Raw genomic sequence first — 26,767 nt, forward strand, 5'->3', positions numbered from 1 at the left:
TATTATTAATTTTTTAATTAAAAACTATTTATGAAATACAAATATTGTTACGGATTTATGGACTATGACATATTTGGGTTTTCGTGTGAATGTAATTTTATATTTTAGATATTATTTTATATAATTTAATTATTCATTTATTCTAATTGAATTTCGATTAGACCGTTTGAACCGCAAAAATATTTGAACCAATAATTAAAATGGTTTGGTTAAAAACTCAAAACATGGATATAGGTATTGCTAGGTTTCTATATAAGGCACTATTTGGCATAAGGTTTTTCTCCATCTCTAATTCTCTATCTATCATTCTCTCTCACTCTTTCTATATATAGTTTGCCACCTACTTTAATTGTTTCTTGCTTGGTGATAATGGCACTAACTGGTAAGCTTAGTAGTGAAATTGGAATCCATGCACCTGCTGCAAAGTTCTTCCATCTCATGACAAAGCAACTAGACCATGTTCAAAACGTTTGTGAAAGAGTGCATGAAACCAAGCTGCATGAAGGTGACGATTGGCACTGTGTTGGTGGTTCAGTTAAACACTGGACATATGTTATAGGTAATCAAGCTTAAATTGATTAGGCCCTTATCGTTTTGATGATTGTAGTAACTACACATTTTTTGCTTTCATGTTTATTATTCCCTTCTTTCCTTTCTTTTTCCATAACCCAAAGGTGTGTTTGATATTCTTTTTATTTTTAAAGTTTAAGTTTATAAAAAAAGACAAATAAGTCCTTAATCTTTTAGCTAGCAAACATTTAAATCTTTAATGATTTGAAAATACATTTAAGTCATTGACTTTCTCAAAACCTGAACACATTGATTCCTTTGTTCACTTGGATTTGACATACCTAATGAAAAAAATCAAACATGACTTCCGTCGTACTGGCCTATCCGATATACGGATGCACACGTGAGAGAATTTTTAAAATAGAATAAATTAGACTCAGGAATCGATATGTACAGATTTTAAAAAAGTCAAAGAGTTAAATGTATTTTCAAATTCTCAAAGATATAAATATTTGCGAGTCAAAAAATCAAGGACCTATTTGTCTTTCTCTCTAAAGTTTAATATATACTATACTTTTTTTAATTTTGTAAAAAAATAAAAAAATAGTTAAAAACAATAAAGTCGATCCTATTTTTTAATTTCACTTCTAATTTTTACTTTTTTATTTATAAAATCTTGATTAAAACAAAAGAATATCAAAAATAAAAATAAAAATAAAAATAAAAATAAAAGCATGTTACAGTTGAAAACAATTGTTAAAAATTCTTGAACAAAAAGTTATTTTACAAAATTATAATTAAAAACCGTGATTATAAATACCGTAATTAAAAACCGTGGCTTAAAACAAAACATGTTGCAATGAAAGAAATGCCAAGGTCAAAACAAATACGATTAATCGAATGTTTAAGGAATTAAAAATAACATATTCAAACCCAATTTAATTTTTATATTTTTCTTATCTTATTATTTGAATTAATTAATATTTTTTTATTATTATTTTGAAACATCAGACGGTAAGGTTACTACATGTAAGGAGACCGTTGAGTCCATTGATGAGCAGAACCTTTCAGCATCATACAAACTGTTTGACGGAGATGTCAGTCAACATTATAAGGTGTTTAAGCTGAGCTTTCAAGTGAGTGATAAAGAGAATGGAGGTGCCACTGTTAAATGGACTATTGATTATGAGAAGATCAATGATGATGTTGAAGCTCCATATGGCTACATGGAATACTTTGACAAGTGTACTAAAGACATTGGTTCTCATCTTGTTAAGGCATGAGCTACAACCATTCATGCATTAAAATGATAATTAAGGTGTATGTTTAATTTGTGGCTTGAAGTTATAATGCTTATCCTAATTAATAATGAGTGTGAACTATTATAATAAGGGTGTTTATTATGTTACGTTCACCCATCGTTTCAATGGATTGAACTTGGGTAGGTATATATGTCATTGTTGATGATTTCTTGTTGATGGCATTAAGTTATGTATGTGTGTCTTGGAATTTGGAAAGTGCGTGTGTAATGCAAATAATTGAATATTTGAATGTGTATTTATACCATGTATCAGTAGCTTGATTTTTTATTTTGGAACAAAAAAATAAGGATTTTGTTAGATAGCAATGAGAATAATGAATTTTAGAATTGACTCAATAAAATAAAAAAAATATTCTACTTCCAATTTATCTTCTAAATCTTAATATTAGAATAATTATCTGCGTACACTTAGTGAATTGAATATCCAGTCATAATTAACTGTGCATGAATAAATCGAATCAAAAGAAATAACCATCTAATTAAAAATAATGAACATAATCATCTGTATACCTATTGAATTGGACATCCGACATATCCATTATTCACATTATTTAATATTCTCATTGTCTACCTATACTTTCAAAAAAAAAAATTAAAAATGTTGGACTTACTGTTTCACCCTTAAAGAAGTTTATATAGCCAACAAAGTAAAATTGGTCACAGTGTTTGACATGAATACCATAATTGTATGTAGAGAAATTAAATAACGGATAGAATATAATTACACATATTTAATTATTTATACATCTGAAGTATACTATATTTAGAATCATGGGTTCCTTTAATTTGGCTGATTTTATATATTGTCTCTAAAAAAAGCTTTCCAATATTAATATCGATCTATTTAAAGTTAGAAACATATTCATTAAAAGAATGAATTAGCATCAATATAGATTATATGTTTCGATCTATTTAAAGTTAGAAACATATTCATTAAAAAGCTTTCCAATATTAATATAAATTAATATTAATATCATTGATTGTATAAATAATTATTCAAAAAAATAAATATAATTAAACAGTTATATAAAATATTTTATATTGTCAATATATCAAAATTAAACTCACAAAATTATAAAAATATAAGGCAAGATAGCTTGAATTGATATCAGATAAGATCATATAATGCTAATAATAAGCATAAGTAATTAGTGAATGGATATTGTTATTTTTATTTTAATAATAATATTTTTTTATAAATGTATACTATATACAATATAAAAAAAGTTATAAAGTGACATTATACCAAAAAAATAAGAATAACAACATCATTACGGAAGTAATTATTATAAATGCATGGATGATTCTTTGGTGGATTAGAGCTCAAGTGGATGAGTGGGAGTGTTACGGCCAATGAATCATTGCCTTATTGTTTAATGGCTCAAGAGGTAATCATGGCCTACTTATTTTATCGGGCCTACAAATATGTCATTTCAAAAGAGTTTACAAGCAAATGAAATAATGTGTTTATATGCAGGAGTACGTACTTATGGTCTAGCGTCTTATGAGTTTATTCACGTTCTGCTAGAATTTTACTGTGCGTTCTTTATAGTTATGTCTTTCTTTATCTTTTCTTTATCAAAATTTTTTTCATCTTCTTCTACTTTCTTCTCTTAATTTCTTTTCCACTTAATTTTCTAATTTTTGTTTTTTCTCCCAATTCATTCCTCTTTTAATTCATTCCATTTTTTAATTCACTCATGCCATATATCTTATTTCTTTCTGGAATCATTAAATACCAATTCTGATTTTTTTTATACCATGAGCAACAAATCAAAGAGTAAAAATCCTCATATAATTGATAGTGATTAGGAAGATGATTTGATCGTTTTAGCTTATGAAAATGTTTTCGAAGGAATTCAAGCCTGTACACGGAGCCTATCCGAAAGGATTTTCTCAGATCGAATCTTTTCCGTATGTACCATGGAAGGAGCTCTCTATGCAATATGGAATAAATCAGAAGGATTCAGAGTAGTCAAAAAAGCTAGGAACCAGTTTCAATTTTTCTTTTAGAATGACTCTGATGTGACTCGAATTGAGAGGGGTTTGCCTTGGTTATTCAAGAGTTTTGTTATTCATGTTCGCAGATGGAAGCAATCAATAAACATGGGGGATAATCACATCTCTTCTTTTCCTTTATGGGCACAATTTTGGGGATTGTCTGAACAATACAAAACGCTTGAGGTTGGCCAAAAACTGGGTGGGAGACTTGATCAAATTGAAGATGTTGCTCTATTTGAAGTTAGAGGCAAAGATACACGCATAATGAAGGCTAAAGTGGAACTGAACGATGATAAAAGAGTGAGGAATACACTGAAATTGCTTGATCCTAATCAGAAAATGCTGAAAATTGGAGTACGCTATGAACGTATAGGTGTGTTCTGTACTTATTGTGCAAAATTGTGACATGAATCTAAGAATTGCCAATTTTTTATTGATGATTCTGTCCAAAATAATATCAAGGAAGATAGAGTTAGTGAATGGCTTAAGGCAGATCAAGTCAGTAGGCGTTTAACTGAAAAGAGAGCTTCCTTCAATCCTAACCAACCTCGAGATGATATTATTCCAGCTCAACCGAAGAAAAAATTTCCACCTGCTTGGCTTTTTTATAGTTTCTCAAAATTAAGTGTGCAAGATGATCAGAAAAAACAGAATAATGAAAAAATTGCTGCCAATTCGGGTTCTAGAGTAGAAAATGAGGGTGAATCAGAAAATACAGGTACGGCTGCTGATACTAATTCTTCTTCTAATGCTTTATTGGAGATATCCTATCCCATGAATAATGTCCAACACAATAACAACGTCATATCCAAGCTTAGAAAGGAGAACAAAAAGCCAAACCTGAAACAACTTACTAGAAAATCTGTGATAGGTTTCAAACGGAGGAGTGGAGGTAATGGTACTAAAGATATTTCAAAAAAAATTTGTCTCAATGATATTGTCTCTGATGCTATGACGGTGGAGGGTGCCAGCCTTCAAGTGGCACCCAAAGAAATATGAAACTGCTCTCGTGGAATTGCCAGGGTTTGGGGAGACCCCTGACAATCCACAATCTTAAAGAGATTTGCAAATCCTACTCTCCCGAGGTTGGTTTTATCTGTGAAACAAAAAATCAATCTCGACAAGTTGAAGGAAAACTAAGATCTTGTGGTTTCAAGGAATGGTTTATTGTGGATCCGAATGGATTATGAAGGGGTTTGGCAATGGCATGGAGGGATGGTTGCACTGTTCAGATTTTACAGCATGGTAGATTCTTCATTGCGGCATCAGTTCTGACAGCTGGTTCTAATGATCCCTATGGTGTTCTAGGTGTTTATTTCAGTTCAAATGATCAACATAGAATGGCTCAGTTTGCTGAATTAACTTCAGTCACCCAACAGTTCGATGGTAAGGTTGTGTTAATGGGTGATTTTAATTCCATTTCTAATTAATTGGAGAAAGCAGGCGGGGGTGCTAAATCTTCTTATTCTATTGAAACCTTTAATATTTTTATTGATGATAATTCCCTGATTGATATTGGTATGGTCAGAAGACCATTCACTTGGTCGAATAGACGGAGTGGTGATGAGTTGATACAGGAAAGACAGGACCGATTCCTGGTAGGAGTTAATTGGTAGCAACTCTATCCCAATGCAATGGTTCTTATACTGTCAGAATCAGGGTCGGATCACTCCCCTCTTCTCTTAGACTCTAATTCGAGAACTGAGAGATCTAAATGGCGATTCAAATTCCAAGAAAAATGGTGTTCCAATGATGAAATAAGGTAGATTGTTAAAGAGGTTTGGCACAAACAGATTGATGGTTCAACCATGTATATCCTAGCTCAAAAAATAAAGCGTTGTCGGCATAAGATTGTCAGATGGCAGCAAGAACACAGATCTAATTCGAAGGTGGAGATTGATTTAATACAGTCTGAATTAGAGGAACTTCATTTAGCAGGAATTCATGGAGGCGACATCATTTCAGAAATATAGGACAAACTTGAAAAAGCATTGCAAAATGAGGAATCTTATTGGAAAGATAAGTCTAGAGTCAAATGGCTCAAATCCGCCGATCAGAATACAGCTTTCTTTCATCAGAAATTTAGAAATCGAACTCGAAGGAATAAAATTTGGCAACTAACTGGTAGTGATGGTGAAGTGGCTACTTCAAATGCTGGGAACATATTTTCCTCCACTTGTCATGAGAATCCTGAACCTCTATTTACTTATTTTGAACCTAAGGTTACAGCTCACATGAACCGTAGACTTTAAAGACCAGTGACTATGGAGGAAGTGAAACGTGCAACATTTAGCATTCATCCTCAAAGTGCTCCAGGAGATGATGGTATGACACCAAAATTTTTTCAAAGCTTTTGGAACATACTCAGTGGTGATGTATTTCGAGCAGTTAAGAGCTTCTTTTCAGGGGACAAAATTTTGAAGGGTTTTAACCACACTCAGATCTGTCTTATTCCTAAGATTTCTGATGCTAAAGATATGACTCAAGTAAGACTAATAAGCCTATTCTCAGTCTTTTACAAGATTATCTCTAAAGTATTTGTACATAGATTTTAGGGTATGATGAATAGACTAATTAGCCCTACGCATAGTGCTTTTATTAAAGGCAGATTAATCTCTGATAATATCCTAATTACTCACGAGTGTATGCATTACTTGAAAAACAAAAAAGGGGACTCAAAAATGAAATGGCGCTAAAATTAGATATGAGTAAGGCATATGACAGGGTGGAATGGCACTTTCTTTGGTTTATATTGAAGATGTTTGGTTTTGACTCCCGGTGGATCATGTGGATTTGAGAATTAGTGACAACTGTTTTTTATTCTGTTATTGTGGAAGGACAACCCTATGGTTTTTTCAAACTAAATAGAGGTATTCGACAAGGAGATCCTCTATCTCCCTATCTTTTTCTTTTCTATGCAGAAGGTCTCTCCTTCTTACTACACAAGGCAGAACAAAATAGACTAATTCAGGGTCTTCAGATACATAGGCGATGTCCCAAGGTCAACCACCTCCTCTTTGCTGATGATTCCATCTTATTCTGTAAGGCTAATCGTGAAACATGTTCAAACATCCTGTATTTATTGAATTCTTATAAAAGCATCAGTGGCCAGAGGGTAAATCTTAATAAATTTGCTATATTCTTTAGCCACAACACTCCCTCCACTACTCGTACACTACTGGCTAACTCTATGAATATTAATCATATTAGAGCTCAGAATAAATACCTTGGTTTGCCTTCTACAGTCTCTAAATTGAAAAAGGCTTCTTTTAGTATGATCAAAGAGAAGGTTCGGAAAAGAATTCAAGGGTGGAAGCGCAATCTTCTATCGTCAGGTAGTAGACACGTATTGCCTAAGGCAGTGGGAGAAGCTATTCCTATTTATACATTGTCTTACTTCAAGTTGCCTGATGGTTTAATTTCGGAAATTCACTCTCTACTTTCTCAGTTCTGGTGGGGACAAAAATGTTCTGAAAGGCGGATGGCTTGAATTAGCTGGGACACTATGACTCGCCCACAAAGAGAAGGAGGCCTTGGATTTAAAGATCTCAGAATCCAAAATCTGGCGCTTTTAGGCAAACAGTTTTGGCGACTCATAACACAGCCTACTTCCCTATTATCCAAAATCCTAAGAGGTAAATACTTTAGCAATAGTAATGCTATAACAGCAGAAATTGGAGTCTTACCTTCTTGGGATGGAGGAGCATACTGGAAGGCCGAAAGATTGTTGAAAAAGGTCTTAATTGGGCTGTGAGTACTGGAGAGAATATCCGAACCTTTGAGGATCTTTGGCTGCCTCCTCCGTATCCTTTAATGATTTCTGACATGCCAAATATATAGGCTATTTCTGAGTTGGTTCCAAGAGTTAAAGATCTATTTACTGAAGAAAGGAATTGGAATCAGAATCTCATTCAAGAATTATTTTCCCAAGACGTTGCAAACAGGATTTTGTCAGTTAAAATTCAGCAGAGTAGGGATAAATTGCAATAGGATTTGAACAAATTCAAGCAATATGATACAGCTTCAGGTTACAGAATTGGCTATTTATTTTACCATTCGCCTCTGGAGCTTTGCCCTAATTATATGCAGCAGAAAAAGCCGTGGATTAATCTATGGAAGTTGAACTTGCCTCACAAAATTAAGCTATTTATCTGGAAAGCTCTCCATGGCCGGCTTTTGGTGCTTGCTCAGATTCATTAGTGCATCCCATCTATATCACCAATATGCCCCTACTGTCATGAAGCAACAGAAACAGTCATTCATTGTTTGATCGATTGCTCTAGAATTAAAGATGTATGGTCTCAGAGTTATCTTCATGACTGTCTTCCCCCTCAAAGTCCTAATAACTTTTGGACATGGTGGACTGCATCAACAGAGATGCTTAACCCGTTGAAGAATGCTGACCGTAATCCTCAATTGCTTGCCATCATTTGCTAGAACTGCTGGAAAGCTCGCAACTAGTTGATTTTTGAAGGTTCTACTTCAATGCTGTCTGCCATTTTAGCAAGCTCTGTCAAGTTGCTCCGTGAAATCCAAATAACTCCCACTTTAGGTCATCTTCTCCATGAGGCAAATTCTTAATTTCATTCAATTTGATTTATCATTCTTTCTTCTTCAAGATTTTTCTTCGTTTTTCGACCACGCACCGATGGATGAATACCTTCAGTGCAGTATTTTTGGGAAATTGCCACCTTTTATTATGCTGTCCTTGTTTTGGACATCTTTGTATTTTATTTTTCAATAATTAATGAAATATAACCTACTATCTTTGGAAAAAAATGAAATAATGTGTTTGAGGTTGAGACAGTGTAAGAGTGGCAAACCCTTTTGCCTCATATGTAGCCACATCAAAGTTCGATTTCCAACACAAAGTAACTTTCTCTCTAGAGAAGAGTAGTTCTCTCTCTGCAGGAGAGTACCATTACAGGGTTACTCCAATTGGGAGAAGCTTCAGTAGGGAGCAATCCATACATTTTCAACTTCATAAACACACTTAAATTCAAAATCATATAAACCTTAACCATATTTCATTTCCACCTTTTAACCTAACATCTTTGATCCCATTTTCATTATTTTTCTACAAAATAGTTCACCGCGCTAGCTATAAAACATTACAACCATATATTCACTAGTGCCACTGTACTAAACGAAGTTACACAAAGATGTCATAAAGCATGCCCAACTTTGGAACAAGCCTATTGAAGGAAAAACAATCACTATCAAGCTAAAGAGCCAAAAAAATATATAAAGTACACAACATTAATTTAGTAGAAAAAAATTATATCAAACAAAGAAGTCCTATTTAAAAGCAACAAAAATGTCATTCTGAAAATCTGGGAAAACCAAGAAGGAGTTTTCATCTTTGAAGTGGAGTACAACAAAATTATGATAAGTTTCAAGGACATATGGAGAGGTTTGCAAATTTTGAAAGGGGGGCCATGAAGCATAAAAGGACACCTTCTGAATCTCTAACTATGGTCACATCATGTATTGGAGGTCAATTACGAATACATGGAGTTTTGGATTCAAATACATGGGCTATCCTTGGAGAACATGAACAAGGAAACTGGCAGAATCATTAGAGACATGATGAGATTGTTATAGATGTGGAAAATTCAATGAGAAGCCATGTGCTCATGAGAACATTCCTAAGGGAGAGAATAACTGTGGATATTTCCAAGCCTTTACCCACAAGTTTCTATATGGCAAGGGATAACATTTCAAATACCTGGGTTCATTTTAAATATGAGCGTTTTCAAGATAGTTACTGTATGAATTGTGGGGTTATAGGGCATAGCAAGAAGGAATGCGACGAAGAGATGGCCATGGCTTTGTAGAATCTAGAGGTACCTAGATATACTCCTGGGCTAGGAGTAGACCAAGCTAAATTTCTGAACATAGGAGAGGGATGAAGATGGAAGCAAAACAAATCACAAGAGGTGGATGAAGAGACGGAGGCACGTGACATTTAAAACAATTATGAGAGAGTGGAAGAACTACAGGAATCTGTAGCCAGCGAAGTAGGAAGAGAACTAGAAGAGGAAAGGAAGGAAAAAGGAAAGAAAGTAGCAGCAGAAAATCAGGAGCAGTTAGGGCAAAAGAAACTCAGAGCAACAAAGCACGTAGAGAAAATCCTTCATAATTAACTAGAGATGGCAGAAAATCAAGGAAATTATAATAAGAGGGCTAAGAAGATATAAAAAAAATATGACAGATTTAAATAAGATCAGGGGCAAGAGAGAAAGAAAAAACAGGGCCAATAGAGGGGGAATAGTGGCTGTGAATTGGACAGGAAAACAACAGAAAAAAGAGAAAAGTATTAACCAAAAATTAAAAAATCCAAAAAATCTAAACCATCATGCCTCATGGAAGTGGATCAACAAAATACAAGAAAGGATAAGGAAAAAAAAGAACTGTAGAGGACAATACAACATAACAGAAGCTGCAACGACCCAAAAACAATAGGAAAGATTCTTAAGGTTTGTTTTGGAGCTAAAAATATAACAAATACAGCAGGAAAACTAGAACAACAAGACAAAGGCAAGGCAATAGCATTTAATGAGAAAGATAGTAGAAAAATTTGGGCACATGGGAGAATGGTAAAAGAGATAGACGGTATAGCGAAAGAGAAGAATTTAATCATACAGAATGCAGTAGAGGGAGGTACATACTTTGTGGAGCTAGCTGAAGAGGAGGATGAAGATAAAATTATGATAATGGAAACACAAACAGTGTATGCTGAATGGGAAAAGAGGCTAGCAATGGAAGTCATAAGCAAGTTGAATATCAAAAAAAAAAAAGAACACATGATGTTTTGATGATAAAAGCTAAAGGGGAGGAAGAAGATGAATTGCTTCAAGACAACACAGAGAACAAGAAAGAAGAGGTAACAGGAAAAGACATGGTTGTGGGAGAAATGCAAGTTGTTTTCAGTAGAGCAATGGCTGAGGAGGCGGGTCCATACAAGCCCCAATCCTAACCATGAGTATCGTAAGTTGGAATTGTCGTGGTGTGGCAGCAACTATGACAAGTTCTAAATTAAAATATCTTTACAAAAAAATCAAGCCAGCCATAGTTTTCCTCATGGAAATAAGAGCTAAAGAGCGTAAAATCAATAAACTAAAATGACAACTCTGTTTTGATAAATCCTTTTGCGTAGAACTCCGGGACTTGTCCGGAGGTCTAAGTCTTTTATGGAATAAAAATATGAATTTTAAAATTTACTCTTGGTGTGATAAATTTATTAAGACTTATATTATATAAATAAGTGGGATTGATGTTTTGTGTATGGAGATCCTAAGTTTAGGCAAAGAAAGAAGCAATGGAGGGATTTAGCAGCTTAGAATCTAAATCAAAATGAACCACAACTGTTTATTGGAGATTTTAATGATATTTTAAATCAAGAAAAAAAAGTGGGCCTACATTTGAAGCCAAGAGAACATGTGGAAGAATTAAGGAACTTCGTGAATGGTAATAGATTGATGGACATTGATCTTAAAGGAGGAAAATTCATGTCGTTTAGTAATCCTAGGAATGGCTTCGTAACAAGAGAAAAGCTTGATAGGGCTCTTGTCAACTGGGATTAGAGGAGACTATATCAAAATGCGACCCTTACAGCCCTCTCAGTGAAAGGATCTGATTACTGCCCTTTGGTAAACTCTCTTAAAAGTACTAGTTACAAATTTAAAATAAATGGTAAACTCTCTAAAAGAATAAAGCCTCAAAAGAGGTCTGAGACAAGGTGATCTGCTATCACCATACCTTTTCATAATGGCAGCAGAGATTTTCACAATACTTATGGAGGAACCACAAAGGGAAGGACAAATTTTAGGCATCAAACTTGCACCAACTGTACCAACAATCACTCATCTACTGTTTGTAGATAATTGCCTATTCTTTTTGCGGAAGCTAAAGAAGAGGAATTATATCAAAGCATCTTTTTCTAAATAGATACACGGATGCCTCGGGACAAAAGATAAATTTAGAAAAATCAAGCATAGTGTTTGGATAACAGGTATCTATTTAGACGAGAATTAATATAGAAGAGATAATGGGCATGCAAGCTTGGAAAAATCCAGAGAAATACCTCGAATTATCGGCGCATTGGGAAAGATAAAAAAACAAAGCGTTAGCATGGCAAGAAAAAAAGATAGACAACAAAATTGAAGGGTGGAGAGAACAACTGCTTAATCAGGTAGGAAAAGAGATCTTGATTAAAGTAGTAATTCATGTCATACCCAGTTATGCTATGAGTATAAAGTATTGTCTTACTGTCCAAATACTTTTGTCAAAGAATAGGATAAAAAATTGTAAAATTTTGGTAGACAAACTCTGAGAGATAGAATGAAATACATTGGAAGAGCTAGAGCAAAGTTTGCAAAAGCAAAATGGATGACAGATTAGGTTTTATGGAGTTATAGTGTCAGAATTTAGTCTATCTAGCCATGCAAAAATGGAGAGTGATTGAAAATCCAAACATAATATGGGTAAAATTCTAAAAGCTATATATTTTGAGGACAATAGCTTTTGGAAAGCAAATATCGGGAGTGGGACATTATGAACATGGAGGAGTCTTATTCAGGGCATGAATTTCTTGAGAAGAAGTGGGAGATGGAGTATTAGAAAGGGCTCAGAAGTAAATATATGGAAGGAAAATTGGGTTATAAGAATGGGTAAAATCCTTACGAGCAGAGAAGTGAACAGAGTTAAAAGAGATGATCATCGAAGGAGAAGGGTAGAAACAAGAGAAAATAAGAGCCTTATTTCCAAGGAACATAAGTGACAAAACTCTGCAAATGTCCATCAATTTACTGAGGAGTGAAGACAGATTAATATGACCATTCAGATAGGATGGGGGCCTATTAAGATGGGATATTATGTGGTAAAGAAGGAAAAATATGGCAGAGAAGAATAGGGACCTTCGACAAGCACATATATAGCTAATCTTTGGAAGGAGATTTGGAAAATGCACGTTTCATCGAAGATACGAATATTTTTGTCGAAAGCCGCACAAGATATAATACCAGTCTATAATAACTTATTCAAAACGAAAATAATAGTGAATTTGTAAGGAAGAGATAGAGACCATGGAACATGCTATTCTTTTATGCCCGTGGACCAGAACAATGTGGTTTGGTGTACAGAGTCAGTACTTATCAACACCAGAGATAGTCAAGTCATTTGCAAAATGATTGCTTAAAATGTGCAGAAAAATCAGAAGAGAAGGGAGGGAAGAGGCAGATGATCTAATTGGAAGAATTGGAGTACTAAGTTGAAAAATTTGGAAAATGAGAAATAAGACCATATTTCAAAACACCAAGCCAATCCTAGTGCTACCATCAACAGAGCTAAAATTCTAGAATCAGAAAATCAAGGAAGTAATGCAAAAAAAGGGGAACAATTCAGATAAGACCAGAATAAGAGTAGAAGTAGGAGGAGTATTACCTAAAGACCTCCATCGGAGAACTGGCTGAAGGCCAACGTAAATGCTGTATACAGAATATCTAAGGCAGAGGGAGCAACTGCAATAGTGATTCGGGATAACTCAGGTCGACTGCTAACAGGAGAATCAATGAGAATTAGAGCTTATTCTGTTGTAGAAGCAGAAGCAATGAGAAGCGTGCTAATTTTAGCTACAAATCTTAAATTGTAGCAAATAAAGTCGGATAATCTACCTCTCGTGCAAGCAGTGAAATCAATGACTTATGTAGTAGAGGTGAAACCGATTCTTCGAGATATTCTTATCTGGCAAAGGGTGTTCCTACTTGTGGCTTCACATAGGTTCTTCCTAGAGAGGGAAATAAGCTTGCAGATGGAGTGACGAAGTTTTTCCTAATAGGCCAATTGGAGAAAAACCATAAATCCACTAAAATCATAAAATTGAATGTAACTAAATTAAATTAACTAACTAAAATGGAAATTTAAGATTAGCAACCACATATGTTGAATAAAAATATCAAATTAGTTTTCATATAAAAGAATTAAAATAGTACTCACGCCGTTAAATCATTAGACAAAATGGTCATCCGTATGGAGATGATAGAGAGGCATCTGGATGGGATCCGTGAGAGAATTATGGCACCACGGTGTCTATCGCTTGAGGAGGTGTAGTCATCAAAATAGTGGGATGTTAAGTGGATGGAGGTGGTGGAGGAGTCCACTCTAGTGAAGCAATCGGACGACTTCCTAGTGGCGGAGGTGGCGCAGCAGAATGAGCCACGTAGTTGGGGTTAGGGATTATGATGAATGGCTGATCCTGCGCATCCATTGCCTGTGATGTCCCAGGGGTAGTTGGAGTAAAGGGCGATGGCTAAGAAGTCCTAGGGGTACTAGTAGACACCCTCCCTCAACCACGACTACCAGGTCGATTCGTAACACCTTTGTCGATCGTCATATCTACAAAGAGCAAACTGGCAAACACATATGTCACAAAAATAATTAATAGCAAAAATATGTCACAACCTGCAACTTAGAAAAACACATAGGTGCTATGTAACTTAGTAAGAGAAACACATTAATTGAAATTAAGTACATATAGCAAGCATGGTTCAATATAACTTGAAAATTTTCTAAAAATATGGTAACAGGCCAAATAATCAGTCCAACTTAACAATTTCAATGCATGCCAAATCAATTACCTAAAATATGCGAAGTATCAACATTTAAACAATTTAGGTTCTATTCCACAATAATTAAGTGCCCAAATCCAAGCAATAATCACTATGAACAAGCATCACGAAGTAACAAGCGATAATCAATATGAACATTCAACACAATCAAGCATTTAACCAAATAGTTCTAGTAGCATATTCATTAGAACTTAAGAAGTTCCAAACACTTCCGGCAGTCTCAGAACCTAGTAACTTATTCTAATCTTATCTTAACTACCTAAATCCACTAAAACAAAAAATAACTCTAACTAAGCTAACTAACTAAAAATCAAATTAATGAAACTAAAGCTAACCAAAACAAAATTGATAACGAGATTTGGTTAAGAACCTAAATTGCAAAAACATAATAGAAACGAAACTCGGGGAAGGAGTTGCAACGGCAGTCGGAGGGGAAGGAGTTACAGTGGCTGCTGGAGTTGCGTCGAAGCTCACCTGAAGGAGAGACGGACGTCGAGAGGGGGCTGCCGGGGTAAAAGGCAGCCAGAGACATTGCTAAGGGAGAGACGAGATGGTTAGAGAGAGAGTGAGAGAAGAGAGGGCGAATTTGCGTCACAAAGCTCACCTGAAGGAGAGATAGCCGACGATAGGCCGCTGCAGAGGGAGCTGCCTGAGACGTCCTTAACGAAGAAGAGGAAGATGAGTTTGATGATCAGGAATTACCTCGAAAGAAGAGGATGGTGAACCAGAGGAAGAAGATGAAGAATCTGAATAGGGTTAATGTAAATGTTTATTCTATGATATGTATTTCTTTACTAAACTTTGAGAATAATATAATATAATTACCATTGTTTTAGATATTTCAATTACCATCATTCTGTGTTTTAATTTATATGTTTTATATTTCACATCAAATTTAAAGCACAATTTCAATTATTAATTATCAGAATACATTATTATAGATGGACAGAAAAAGATTATTAATAAAATGAAAAAGCCTACTATTGTAATTACCGTCGGTGTCGGAATATACTAATAGTAACAATTTAAAAAAATTAAAAAAAATTCTGTTGGCATATCCGTTGGATTAATCCGTCGGTAAGATAGCGCGGAGACGTATGATATGGCGCTAACATTACTGTCAGTAATGTTCAACAGATTCCGTTTTCTTACTGCCAATATTCCATCGCTACTTCCGTTGGACGCAAAAATTTTCCGGTAACATGTTACCGGCGAGGTTTATTTCGTCGGATAAATTCCGACGAAAAAGTCGACGTTAACCATTGTACCGTTAGATTTTATTCGTTTTTTCGACGGTACTCATCATTTTTCTTGTAGTCGAGAGTGAGAGATGAGAGGGTTAGGAGAAAGAGGCTGTAATTCGAAATCAGGGGAGAGAGGATTCTTAGTTCAAATTTAGGGTAAGATTAATGTCAGATTTATCGGCGGATAAATTCGCCAATAATAAATCAACGAGTGAATAAAACGCAGTGTTGCACTAATTAAATTTGCTGTCCGAAAAATCTAACTCTAAATTCAACGGTAATTAACGTGTCAATTTTTCTTTTTTCCTTCAATTATTACGGGCAAATTTACTGTCGAAAAGCCTAATTTACTAGTAAACCTACTGCTAACTTGCAATGTTAAATCCGTTGTAAATTCAACAATACTCAACATTTTTTTTTAATAATTTTTAATTTTTTATCTTTTTCTCTTAATTTTTTAACAATAAACTTGTAGTCAACCTTTTTTCTTTTTTTCCCAAATTTATCCCTTTTATCTAACCCATCATCATCATCCCAATCATCTTCTGCTGCTTCATCATTCTCCTCTCTCCGCTTTTCTCCCCTAACATGCACCCACCACACCACCCTTACTATTGCCACCCACCCGTCAACTCCCCACAACACACTTACCACACTATTCCAACTACCAAATCTCACCACTCCCACAGTCCTACCTGGTTAAAGGAACAAATGTATGGCAAATTGCGTGAAAGAAAAGGAATTTGGTGAGTGATCCCAAATAATATTAACTAATTAGTTAAAGAGGCAGAAAAATAAGGCATAGTAGTACTTTATTCATTCATGCATCATCATCATCCCACATTGTGAGGAAGTGGAGAAGTACAAGCTTCTTAGTGTATCAAATATGATCCGAAGCTTCTTCCGGTGGTGCATTAGGGGTGGAGAGTTGTGGCCCATGTTAATGTTGTTGATTGATGATGAGGCATGAGAAGAAGAAGATGGGGATGAGAATAAATTTGAAAAAAAAATATTGATCACAAATTGATCATAAAAAAATGACAAAAAAAATAAAATTTATAAAAATATTAAAGATAAAATTAATATAAATTAAATGTTCAACTTCAAATGCATTTTTAAAACTTTTTGAGAATATTAAAAATAAAAAGTAAATTTTATTTTTTTCTAAAATAAAAACAAATTATTGATATTTGATTACAGTCAAAATTTTATATGTAATTATATTTTTGTGAAGTTAATAATCAAAATTATTAGATAATTTAATAAATTTAACTAAATTATCATCTAATATTTATTAATTATTAATTTTATATAAAGATAAATATATATAAATTTTGACTTTCAAGAGAATATACCGTTTTCCTTGACCATTGATATAAGTCGGAAAATTCATGTGATATATATAAATACACATTCAATTATTTGCATTACACATACACTTTCCAAGACATACAGAAGACATACATAATTAATGCCATCAACAGGAAATCATTAATGATGACATACCTACACATGTTCAATCCCTTGAAACAACGGGTGAACGTAGCATATGACGCAAACACACCCTTATTATATTAATTAGGTCACACTCATTATTAATTTAGATAAGCATTTTAACTTCAAGCCACAAACATACACCTTAATTATCATTTTAATGGTTCTGGCTCATGCCTTAACAAGATGAGAATCCATTTCTACGGTGCACTTGTCAAGGTATTCTATGTAGCCATATGGAGCTTCAACATCATTATTGATCTTCTCATATTCAGTAGTCCATTTAACAGTGGCACCTCCATTCTCTTTATCACTCACTTGAAAGCTCAGCTTCAACACCTTATAATGTTGACCGACATCTCCGTCAAACAGTTTGTATGTTGCTGAAAGGTTCTGCTCATCAATCGACTCAACGGTCTCCTTACATGTAGTAACCTTACCGTCTGATGTAAAGGGAAACAAAAGAAAAGAAAAAAAGCATATTAATTATAGTGGTTTTATTATTTTAGAAAATGTTGCTAAAATTAAAGTAATCTTTTTTATTATTTAATTTTTTTAAAAAATATTACTAAAAAATATTATTAAAATATAAAAAAATATAATTTTAATTTTAATAATACTTGCATATAATCACTGTAATCACCATAAACGCATGCATATTATAATTTACAATGAAAAAATGGGTTTAAATATGTTATTTTTGGTTCTTTAAAGTACATTATGTTTTGATTTCGGCTAATCTTAGTTGTTTTGATCTTGGCCTTTCTTCTAGAGATGCTTTATTTGTATTTTCATTTCATTTTATTTATTTTTTTAATCATATTTGATGAATAAAAAGGTAAAAATTAGAAGTGAAAAATAAAATAGAATTGATTTTATTGTTTTAACTATTTTTTATTTTGTCACAAAATTTTAAAAGTAGTAGATATTAAAATTTAAAATAAAAAAAATAACGTTTCAACCAAACCTTTAGATTGAGAAAGGGGGGAGGGGGAAGGAATAAACATCAAATAAAAATTTTTGAGGGTATAGTACTACAATAATTGAAACGATAAGAGACTAATAATCAATTTATTTACAAGCTTAATTATTACCTATGACATAAGTCCAGTGTTTAACAGAACCACCAACGCTGTGCCATTCATCACCTTCATGAAGCTTGGCACCATGCACCCTTTCACAAACGTTTTGAACATGGTGTAGTTGCTTTGTCATGAGATGGAAGAACTTTGCAGCAGGTGCATGAATTCCAATTTCAATACTAAGCTTACCAGTTAGTGCCATGTCACCAAGCAAGCTAAGAAATAATTAAAGCAGGTGGCAAGCTAAGCTATATATAGAAAGAGCAAGAGAGATAGATAGGTATTGATGGAGGAAAACCTTATGCCTAGTAGTGTCTTATATAGAAATTTAGAAACCTAGTTATACCTATATGGAAGTAAGGTTTTGAAATTCGGTTCGATTTTGTCGGTCGAACCAGTCAAATTGTAAACCAATAGAAATTACAGATTGATTTATTAAAAATTAAAAAAATCGATCTTTAAAAACCGGACAAGAACAGGAAAATCGACCGGAAATTAGTAGGTTGGATTAGGGGTATTTGCGTTGCAGTTTAAATAGATTTTGAGTAAAAATTCATCCGTTTATTTGTAGTGCAGTTTGGATTGAATGATTTAAAAAAAAATTGGTCCGATCCGATATAATTTCAAGATGTTTGGATTAGATTGGATTTGTGATTTTGTAAATTAACAAAAATTAATACATATAAGTTTTAATATCAAATTTTAAATAATCAACAATGACATAACAAGTTTCAACAATATCTTAAAAAGCCAACAATAACATAACAATAGAAATAAATTATAGATTAGTTAAAATAAATAAATAAAAACATTTTAAAAATAAAATATTTATTAAATAATAATAATATATAAATAATATAAAAATGTATAATAAATTAAACATATTATAAATATAATTATAAATATAATAATAAAATAATAATATTATAACATATTATACTGTTTAAATTATATTAAATAGGTTATAAAAAAATATATTTAAAATGCGATCCAATTTAGCAATTTGTAAAAAATAAAATCCAATAAACAAATTCGAATTAGTGCGATTAAATTTTTTATTTAAATTTAATTTAAATCGATTTAAATTTTACCATCTCTAAATCGGACCAAATAAAAAACTGAACTATTTTTAAAATATAAAAAGTTGCTTTTGGGTTTCCTAAGCAAAAAAAAATTAATAACAATAAAACTCAGATATGAGAGTGAACACGGTGTCAAGAGGAGAAAAATCAGAAAACTGAAACAAGAAGAGAGGTGAAGCGGTGCTGCTATGAGAGAGAGAGAGAAAAAAGCTGCCGCCGATGAAAATATCTTATTTACTGCCAAATACAAATTCCCATAAATCCCATAGATGATAATGTACCCTAAGATTAAGGCTAATTTAAATAAATAGTTTAATTAAATTTTTTTAAAAAAATAATTTAAATAATAAATATTTATATTAAAAATCATTTATAAATAAATTATTTAATATTTAATTTTTTAATTTTAAAAATACTTATTTTAAAAATAATAATAATAAAAATTTTTTATTATGAAAAGAATTATTTTTTAATTTTTCATAAACACAAAAATAATTTTTTTTAAAATTATAATTTAATTTTAAAAATTATACCAAATATTAATATTATATTTTTTTATAAATTAAAAATAAAAAAATAATTTATAAACCTATTCAAAAAACTTTTAGACATTTAGTGTTATATTTGAACACTTGGACTAAATTTAAAGCCCAAGCCCAACAAATTAAGCTCATTTTTTTTAATCCTAATTTATAAGACTTTTTGTCTCCTGACAAAATATAAAAAATTAAAAAATTAAAAATATTATTATTAAAATTAGTCACTAAAATCAATCATTAATATATTTATATATAAATACATGTGTGATTTAATTTATTTTCAATGTGTATTTATATTCTAGCATGTATTTTATACTAGTGACTGACTTTGATGATTAATTTCAATGTACACGTAGCATAACTAAAAAAAAAAAATAATCTTTTTGTTTTCTTTGAGGGTGAAACACGGTGGGGCAGCCGATAATGTCGGCGGAAGAGATAAGGGGGAGAGCGGGGGAGGGATTGCATCAGGGGAAAAGGAGGATCATATTTCGGGAGGGGTTTCTAAGCCTTTGAAGGTTTCTTTTAGGGATAAAGTTGTGGGTTCCAAGATTGCTAAAGCTTTTTCACTTGTTGAAACTTTATCGGGAGATAACATTGCGGTAATTTTCTGGGAAGCAAGGAGATCTCTTGCCATCGAGTGTCACGTTTACCCAAGAAGCTAAGAATTGCTTGGCAGAACCTTATAAGGATGCTATAGTGATTAAGGTGCTAGGTAAACATTATAGCTACACTGCATTGTCTCATAAACTCCGAACGGTATGGAGGATTAAGGGAGGTTTTGATTTATTGGATGTGGGATTTGACTACTTTCTCGTGAAGTTTGATGTAGCTGAGGAGCGAGAAAAGGTTATCTTAGGAGGTCCGTGGATGATCGAGGGAAATTATGTGGCTGTGAAGCCTTGGGATCAAGAGTTTAGATCAAGTGAAAACTGTTTTGGAGCAACTTTAGTGTGGATTAGAATTTCCGGATTACCAATTTGGTGCTACCAAGAAGATGCAATGCTCCGTGTTGCGGCTGCAGTTGGCATTCCCGTTAAGGTTGATTTGGCAATAAAATTAGCTGAAAGAGGACGATATGCTCGAGCCTGTGTTCAGATAGATTTAGGATTGCCAGTGACTAAGAAGATTCTTGTTGAAGGCGTTGAATATGAGGTTGAATATGAAAGTCTTCACCTTATTTGTGGCTCCTGTCTCAAGTTTGGTCATGATATGAAGGTGTGCAAGACTGACAGCAATGCAGGAGGAGGAACTAATGCCAAGGTGATCAGCGATGTAGCAAAGCAGCCAGAAAGCTCAAATTCAAAAAATCCAGTACATGTTGAAAAGGCAAGTTTTCATTTTGGCAAGAATCTTGGAGATGAGACTGTAAATGTTACTGTCCCGGATTTGGTGGAGAGTGATTTGCATGCTGTTCATGTAGACCATGCACAACATGAGGATTTGGAAGGTTGGACTCAAGTGATTAGGAAAGAAAAGTATAAAATGGGTCAGAAGCCTTCTCTTAGCATCCATCAGGTCCAACCAAAAGTAAAGAAGACTCCTAACAAGGCTACCAATACTTGGACAAGGCCTAATCACCAACGTATAACACATGCTACTGGATCCAAAGTAAAATTAAGCATGGGCATCAATATTGGAAAACCTGTTAGTGTGGCTTCTTCGGGGACCTGGCACAATGTTCATCATCAGCAGCAAGGTGAGACAACAAATGGCACTGTGCGAAAGCGTCCTCGCCCAAACTCTTTACAGAATTCACCAGTAGATAAGGATGGAGCATCAACGGCGGGTATGGTGCAAGTTTCGACGGAGAAAATTGGGCTGCAACTTGAGAGTCCATTAAAGGCAGGATCGTCGAAGACAGGGACATCATGTTGAGTCTCGGGTTTGTTATTGGAGCTCCCTTTTTGCTGTTTTTATGGATAGTTTCAATATCATAGCCTGGAATGTGAGGGGTGCGTCTAACAAGATGGCCCGTGTGCATTGCAAAAATTTGGTGAGAATATATAAACCATCTTTCTTCTTTCTCTTTGAGACTCATACCATGTTTAATAATTTGAAGAATTTTTGGGATAAGTTGGGTTTTCATTGTGTTGGTATTGAGGAAGCAGTAGGACACAGGGGTGGCATTTGGTTTCTATCTTCTATTGCTAATGCTTCTTGTGTGGTTATTAATCAAATTGACCAATGTATCACAGTGAAAGTGAGTGTGGATAACTTAGTTTGGCTTTGTAGTGCAGTATATGGGAGTCTTCAATTCGAAAAAAGATGTATGCTTTGGGATCATTTGCGTTCTATTAATTCAGGCCATAATAGACCATGGATGGCCGTTGGTGATTTTAATGAGATTGTGGCACCAGATGAGAGTACAGGTGCTTATTTTTCTTCTCACAGAGCTAGTCTATTAGCTACTACTCTAGATGACTGTGAGCTCTTTAATCTTAAAGTGACTGGTAGGAGATATACTTGGTATAGAGCAGTTCAGGCTGGCAGGGACTTGGCTAAAAGGTTGGATAGAGCTATAGTTAATGAGGTGTGGATGACAATGTTTCCTGAGGGTTATTCTGAAATTCTTAGCAGGCTTCATTCTGATCATTGTCCTATTTTAGTTCGTTGTCATGGTAGCCCCAGAGTGAAAGGTTCACGTCCTTTTAGGTTCCAAGCTGTGTGGGCAACACATCCTTCTTATAAACATGTTATTAGTAAGGCTTGGAATCAAGAGTTTGGAGGCGTTACCGAAAGGCTTAAGATAGTTCAACAGGCTTCTTTGGACTTCAACTCAAAGATTTTTGGAAATATTTTTGTGCGAAAAAATAAGCTGGAATATTAGATTGATCAGATTCAACGACGTTTGGAGGTTACCGATGTGTTATCTCTGAGAATTAAAGAAGCTGAACTGAGGGAAGATTACAATAGGCTTTTGTTGCAAGAGTAACTTTTTTGGTACCAGAAATCTAGAGAGCAGTAGGTCAAGTATAGGGATAGAAACACTAAATTCTTTCATCTTCAGACTTTGGTGCGTAGAAACCATAATAGAGTACATGGATTATATGTTAGCGATGGGTCTTGGTCTACTGATCCAGATATTCTCCAGGAAGAAGCCCTCTCTTTTTACAAGAATCTCTTTGGTACAACGGAAGAGGTTGAGGTTGATTGTTTAGGGGATGTTCCGATGCCCACTCTAAGCACTGAGGCTTGTGCTAGGTTAATTGACCTTGTCTTTTTTGCAGAAGTCAAGTCAGCAGTATTCAGTATGAGCCCTTTTAAGGCTCCTGGTCCAGATGGCTTTCAAGCTTATTTTTTAAAAGAATATTGGGAGATAGTAGGCACTGAGATTTGGAATATTGTCCGGAGCACTTTTTTGGGAGAGTTCTTAAATCCTAGCATCATGGAAACTCTGATTGTGCTTATTCCTAAAATTGATAACCCTACCTTTATGAAGGATTTCAGGCCTATTAGCTTGTGTAATGTTGTTTATAAAATTATCACCAAAGTATTGACTAACCGAATTTGGCCTTTTCTTCCAGATATTGTTAGTCCTTTACAAGGAGGTTTTATTCCGGGTCGTGGTGCTCCTGATAATATTATTGTGGCCCAAGAAATTCTGAATTTCATGAAGCACACAAAATCCAAGAAAGGTACTCTTGCTTTTAAAATTGATCTTGAAAAAGCTTATGATAGGGTGGATTGGAGGTTTTTGGAGAGTACTCTCATTGCTTTTGGTTTTTCTATCATCACTGTTAATTTGATTATGACTTGTGTCCGTGCATCATCTCTTTCTATTATGTGAAATGGGAATAGATTGGATAGTTTTGCTCCTAGAAGAGGGCTTAGACAGGGCGATCCAATGTCTCTTTACTTATTTGTGCTTTGTATGGAAAGACTTGCTTGCTATATATCTCATAAGGTGGTCGAGGGTGTGTGGAAACCAGTTTCTGTCACTAGGGGTGGCCCAAAATTTTCTCATTTGATGTTTGCAGATGATCTCTTACTCTTCTGTCAGGCTACAAAGAGTCAGGTCCAAATGGTCATGCATTCTCTTAACATTTTTTGCAAGGCATCTGGCATGAAAGTGAATCTTGAAAAGTCTAAAGCTTTTTGTTCTAAAAATGTGACTGCTCGTAGAAGAGATATTTTTACTAGTGTTTCTTCAATACGTTTTGCTTTGGACTTAGGAAGATATCTTGGAGTTAACCTTAATCATTTCCGTACCAGTAGGGCTTCTTTTCATTCGGTGATTGAAAAGGTGAGGGGAAGATTAGCTAATTGGAAAGGAAGGCTTCTAAATAAAGCAGGGAGACTTTGCCTGATCAATTCTGTTGCAGCATCCATTCCTGTCTATCATATGCAGGTATCTTTTTTTCCAAATTGGGTTTGCGATAAATTATCTTCTATGATGAGACAGTTCCTTTGGAAGGGTCAAGTTGATGGTAAAGGTCTTTCTCTTGTTAATTGGAGGACCGTGATCACTCCAAAAAAATTTGGTGGCCTGGGTGTTAGAGATCCTGCGTGTGTTAATATATCTTTACTTGGTAAATTAGTGTGGCAAATTTTTCATTGTCAGGACAAGCCTTGGGTTGCTCTATTGAGGGCGAAGTATCTGAGGAATGAGGGAGTTTTAGATGGCCCTGTCCCTTGCAATGCTTCTCATGTTTGGAAGAGTATCTCAAAGGCTTTTGGTGCCCTTAAGGATGCCTTCTCTTGGTGCGTTGGGTCACTTGATCAATCTTTTTGGTTTGACAATTGGAGTATTGAGGGCCCAATTGCTCAAGATGCCCCTTTTGTACATATATCTGACTCTGATTTAACTATTAGAGACGTTTGGAAAGATGGTCAATGGAATCTCCATGATATTTTCTCTATCATTCCAGAAGATGTCAAACAGCGTTTGAATGCTTATAATCCGGATTTGAATGCTGGAGAGAGTTCGGGTTGGTCGTGGGGTATGGCATCTTCTAGACTTTACTCAGCTAGGAGTGGGTACAGTTGGCTAGCCAAAAGAAAGTTTGACTGGAATGAGCATGATGATTGGTTGTGGGTATGGCGACTGCATATTCCTGAGAAGTACAAGTTCTTGATTTGGCTCAGTTTTCATAATGCTATTCTTACGGCAGAGTTTCGTTTGGGTCGTGGTTTAGCTTTATCTAGCACCTGTCATCGGTGTCAGAATGGTTTTGAATCAATTCTTCATTGTCTTCGGGAGTGCCCTAGTGCCAAGGAGGTCTGGAACCTTTTAGGCCTGTATTCAGATAACTCGAATTTACATGATTGGCTCTACAGAGGTGCAAGGAGTGAAAATATTTTTCTTTTCTTTTCGACCATCTGGTGGATTTGGAGAAGCAGGAATCATGACTTATTTAATATAGATGATTCATGGAGTGCTAGTAAAGTGGTGAGTTTGATTCGTAGTTCAGTAAGGGAACTTCACACTATTTTTGCTATGCATCAATCTCTGTCTCCTCCTTCACTTTGTTTGCATTGGGTTCCACCTCCAGTTTATTCTGTTAAATTGAATTGTGATGCTAGTTGGTTTGCTCCTTCTGGCTATGCTGGTTTTGGTTGTATCATTCGCAATCCTGATGGATGTTGGTTGAAAGGTTGCACTGGAAAAGTCGAAGTGTGCAGTGTTCTTTTTGCTGAATTGTATGCAATTTGGAGAGGTTTACTTCTTGCTTGGGAGAGTGGATTTCGTGAGGTTATTTGTGAAGCAGACTGTTTAGAAGCTCTTTTCTTGGTAAACCAAAGAATGCTTGGTAAGAATATTCCGGAATGGGATTTGGCAAAGCATATACAGGAGGTTATGAATTGGAATTGGAGAGTCTCTATTCTTTTAATTCAGAGGACTGCAAATAGTGTTGCAGATTGTATGGCTAAAGCAGCTGCTTCTGTCGCGGACATTCACTCGAATTGGAGCCAACCATGGAGTGAGCTTCAACATCTAATAGATTTAGATATGACCCTAGCCAATTAATTTAGTTTTGTCTCTTTTTTTTTTCTTTCTTTTCTATTTAGTCACCAAAAAAAAAATATAATACTTCTAATTTAAATTAAATATATATTAAAAATTAAAGATTAGATATGAAATATAATTTTTTAAATAAAAACTTAGAAATTAAAATACAATTATATTAATAAATATGATATTTTTGTGTGCTTAATTTTTATATTTTATAATATATAATATATAATATTATGAATTTTATACATATATAAACTTTGATTTTGATATTTAATATTTGACCTTTTTTATATTTGACTCTTATGTTGTATCTATGTGAGTTTATGAGACTTTATTGATAATATAATTTTAATTTGTATATTTTTAAAATTTATATTGGTATATATTTATATTTTTGTGTGTTCATATATAATTTTATATATTTTATAATTTAATTATTTTGGTTGAACTGATTAAATTACTAAACCAGATGAATTAGTTATTAAAGTGGTTTGATGATGAGTTCGATTTTCAAAACCTTGTATCAAAATTTTGAGATTTAAATTGAACTATTTTATTTATTGGTTCAAATATTTAGTAGTTGAATTGGTTACGTTTAATCATAAAATACAATTGAAATTATAATAAAAATATAAATAAAATTAAAATTATGGATAACCACACAAAAACACAAATATATCATCATAGTCCATAAATCCGTAAGATTATTTGTATTTGATAAATTAATTTTTAATTAAAAATTGATAAATTATGAATATAACTTCATATGTATGTTAAAATATTAAATAAATTAGAATCTAATAAAATAAAAGATAAACTAATTTCTAATAATTTTTAAAAAGATATAATTTGTCCATATTTAAACTAAAATAGTATTATTAAAAAAATAAATTATCTAGAATTTTAA

The 26,767-nt window shown here is 33.8% G+C and overlaps 2 protein-coding genes across 2 annotated transcripts; one reads left to right on the plus strand and one right to left on the minus strand.

The window, feature by feature from the left end:
* The first annotated feature begins 279 nt into the window (after window positions 1-279).
* Window positions 280-2,079, plus strand: LOC107614368 (MLP-like protein 43). The gene is made up of 2 exons (XM_016316579.3): window positions 280-559; window positions 1,522-2,079. Exons 1-2 carry the CDS (start codon window positions 370-372, stop codon window positions 1,791-1,793), a joined length of 462 nt encoding a protein of 153 aa, XP_016172065.1. The 5' UTR covers window positions 280-369; the 3' UTR covers window positions 1,794-2,079.
* Window positions 2,080-17,080: 15,001 nt separating this feature from the next.
* On the minus strand, window positions 17,081-18,597 carry LOC107613392 (MLP-like protein 43). Its single transcript, XM_016315354.3, has 2 exons — window positions 18,293-18,597; window positions 17,081-17,641 (listed from the first exon to the last, which is right to left on the minus strand). The coding sequence occupies exons 1-2, from the start codon at window positions 18,480-18,482 to the stop codon at window positions 17,370-17,372; spliced, it is 462 nt and encodes a 153-aa protein (XP_016170840.1). The 5' UTR covers window positions 18,483-18,597; the 3' UTR covers window positions 17,081-17,369.
* Between the last annotated feature and the right edge of the window lie 8,170 nt (window positions 18,598-26,767).

Source organism: Arachis ipaensis, chromosome B8, assembly GCF_059453495.1.
Source record: "Arachis ipaensis isolate K30076 ecotype BB chromosome B8, ASM5945349v1, whole genome shotgun sequence".
In the NCBI taxonomy this organism is placed as follows: Eukaryota; Viridiplantae; Streptophyta; class Magnoliopsida; order Fabales; family Fabaceae; genus Arachis; species Arachis ipaensis.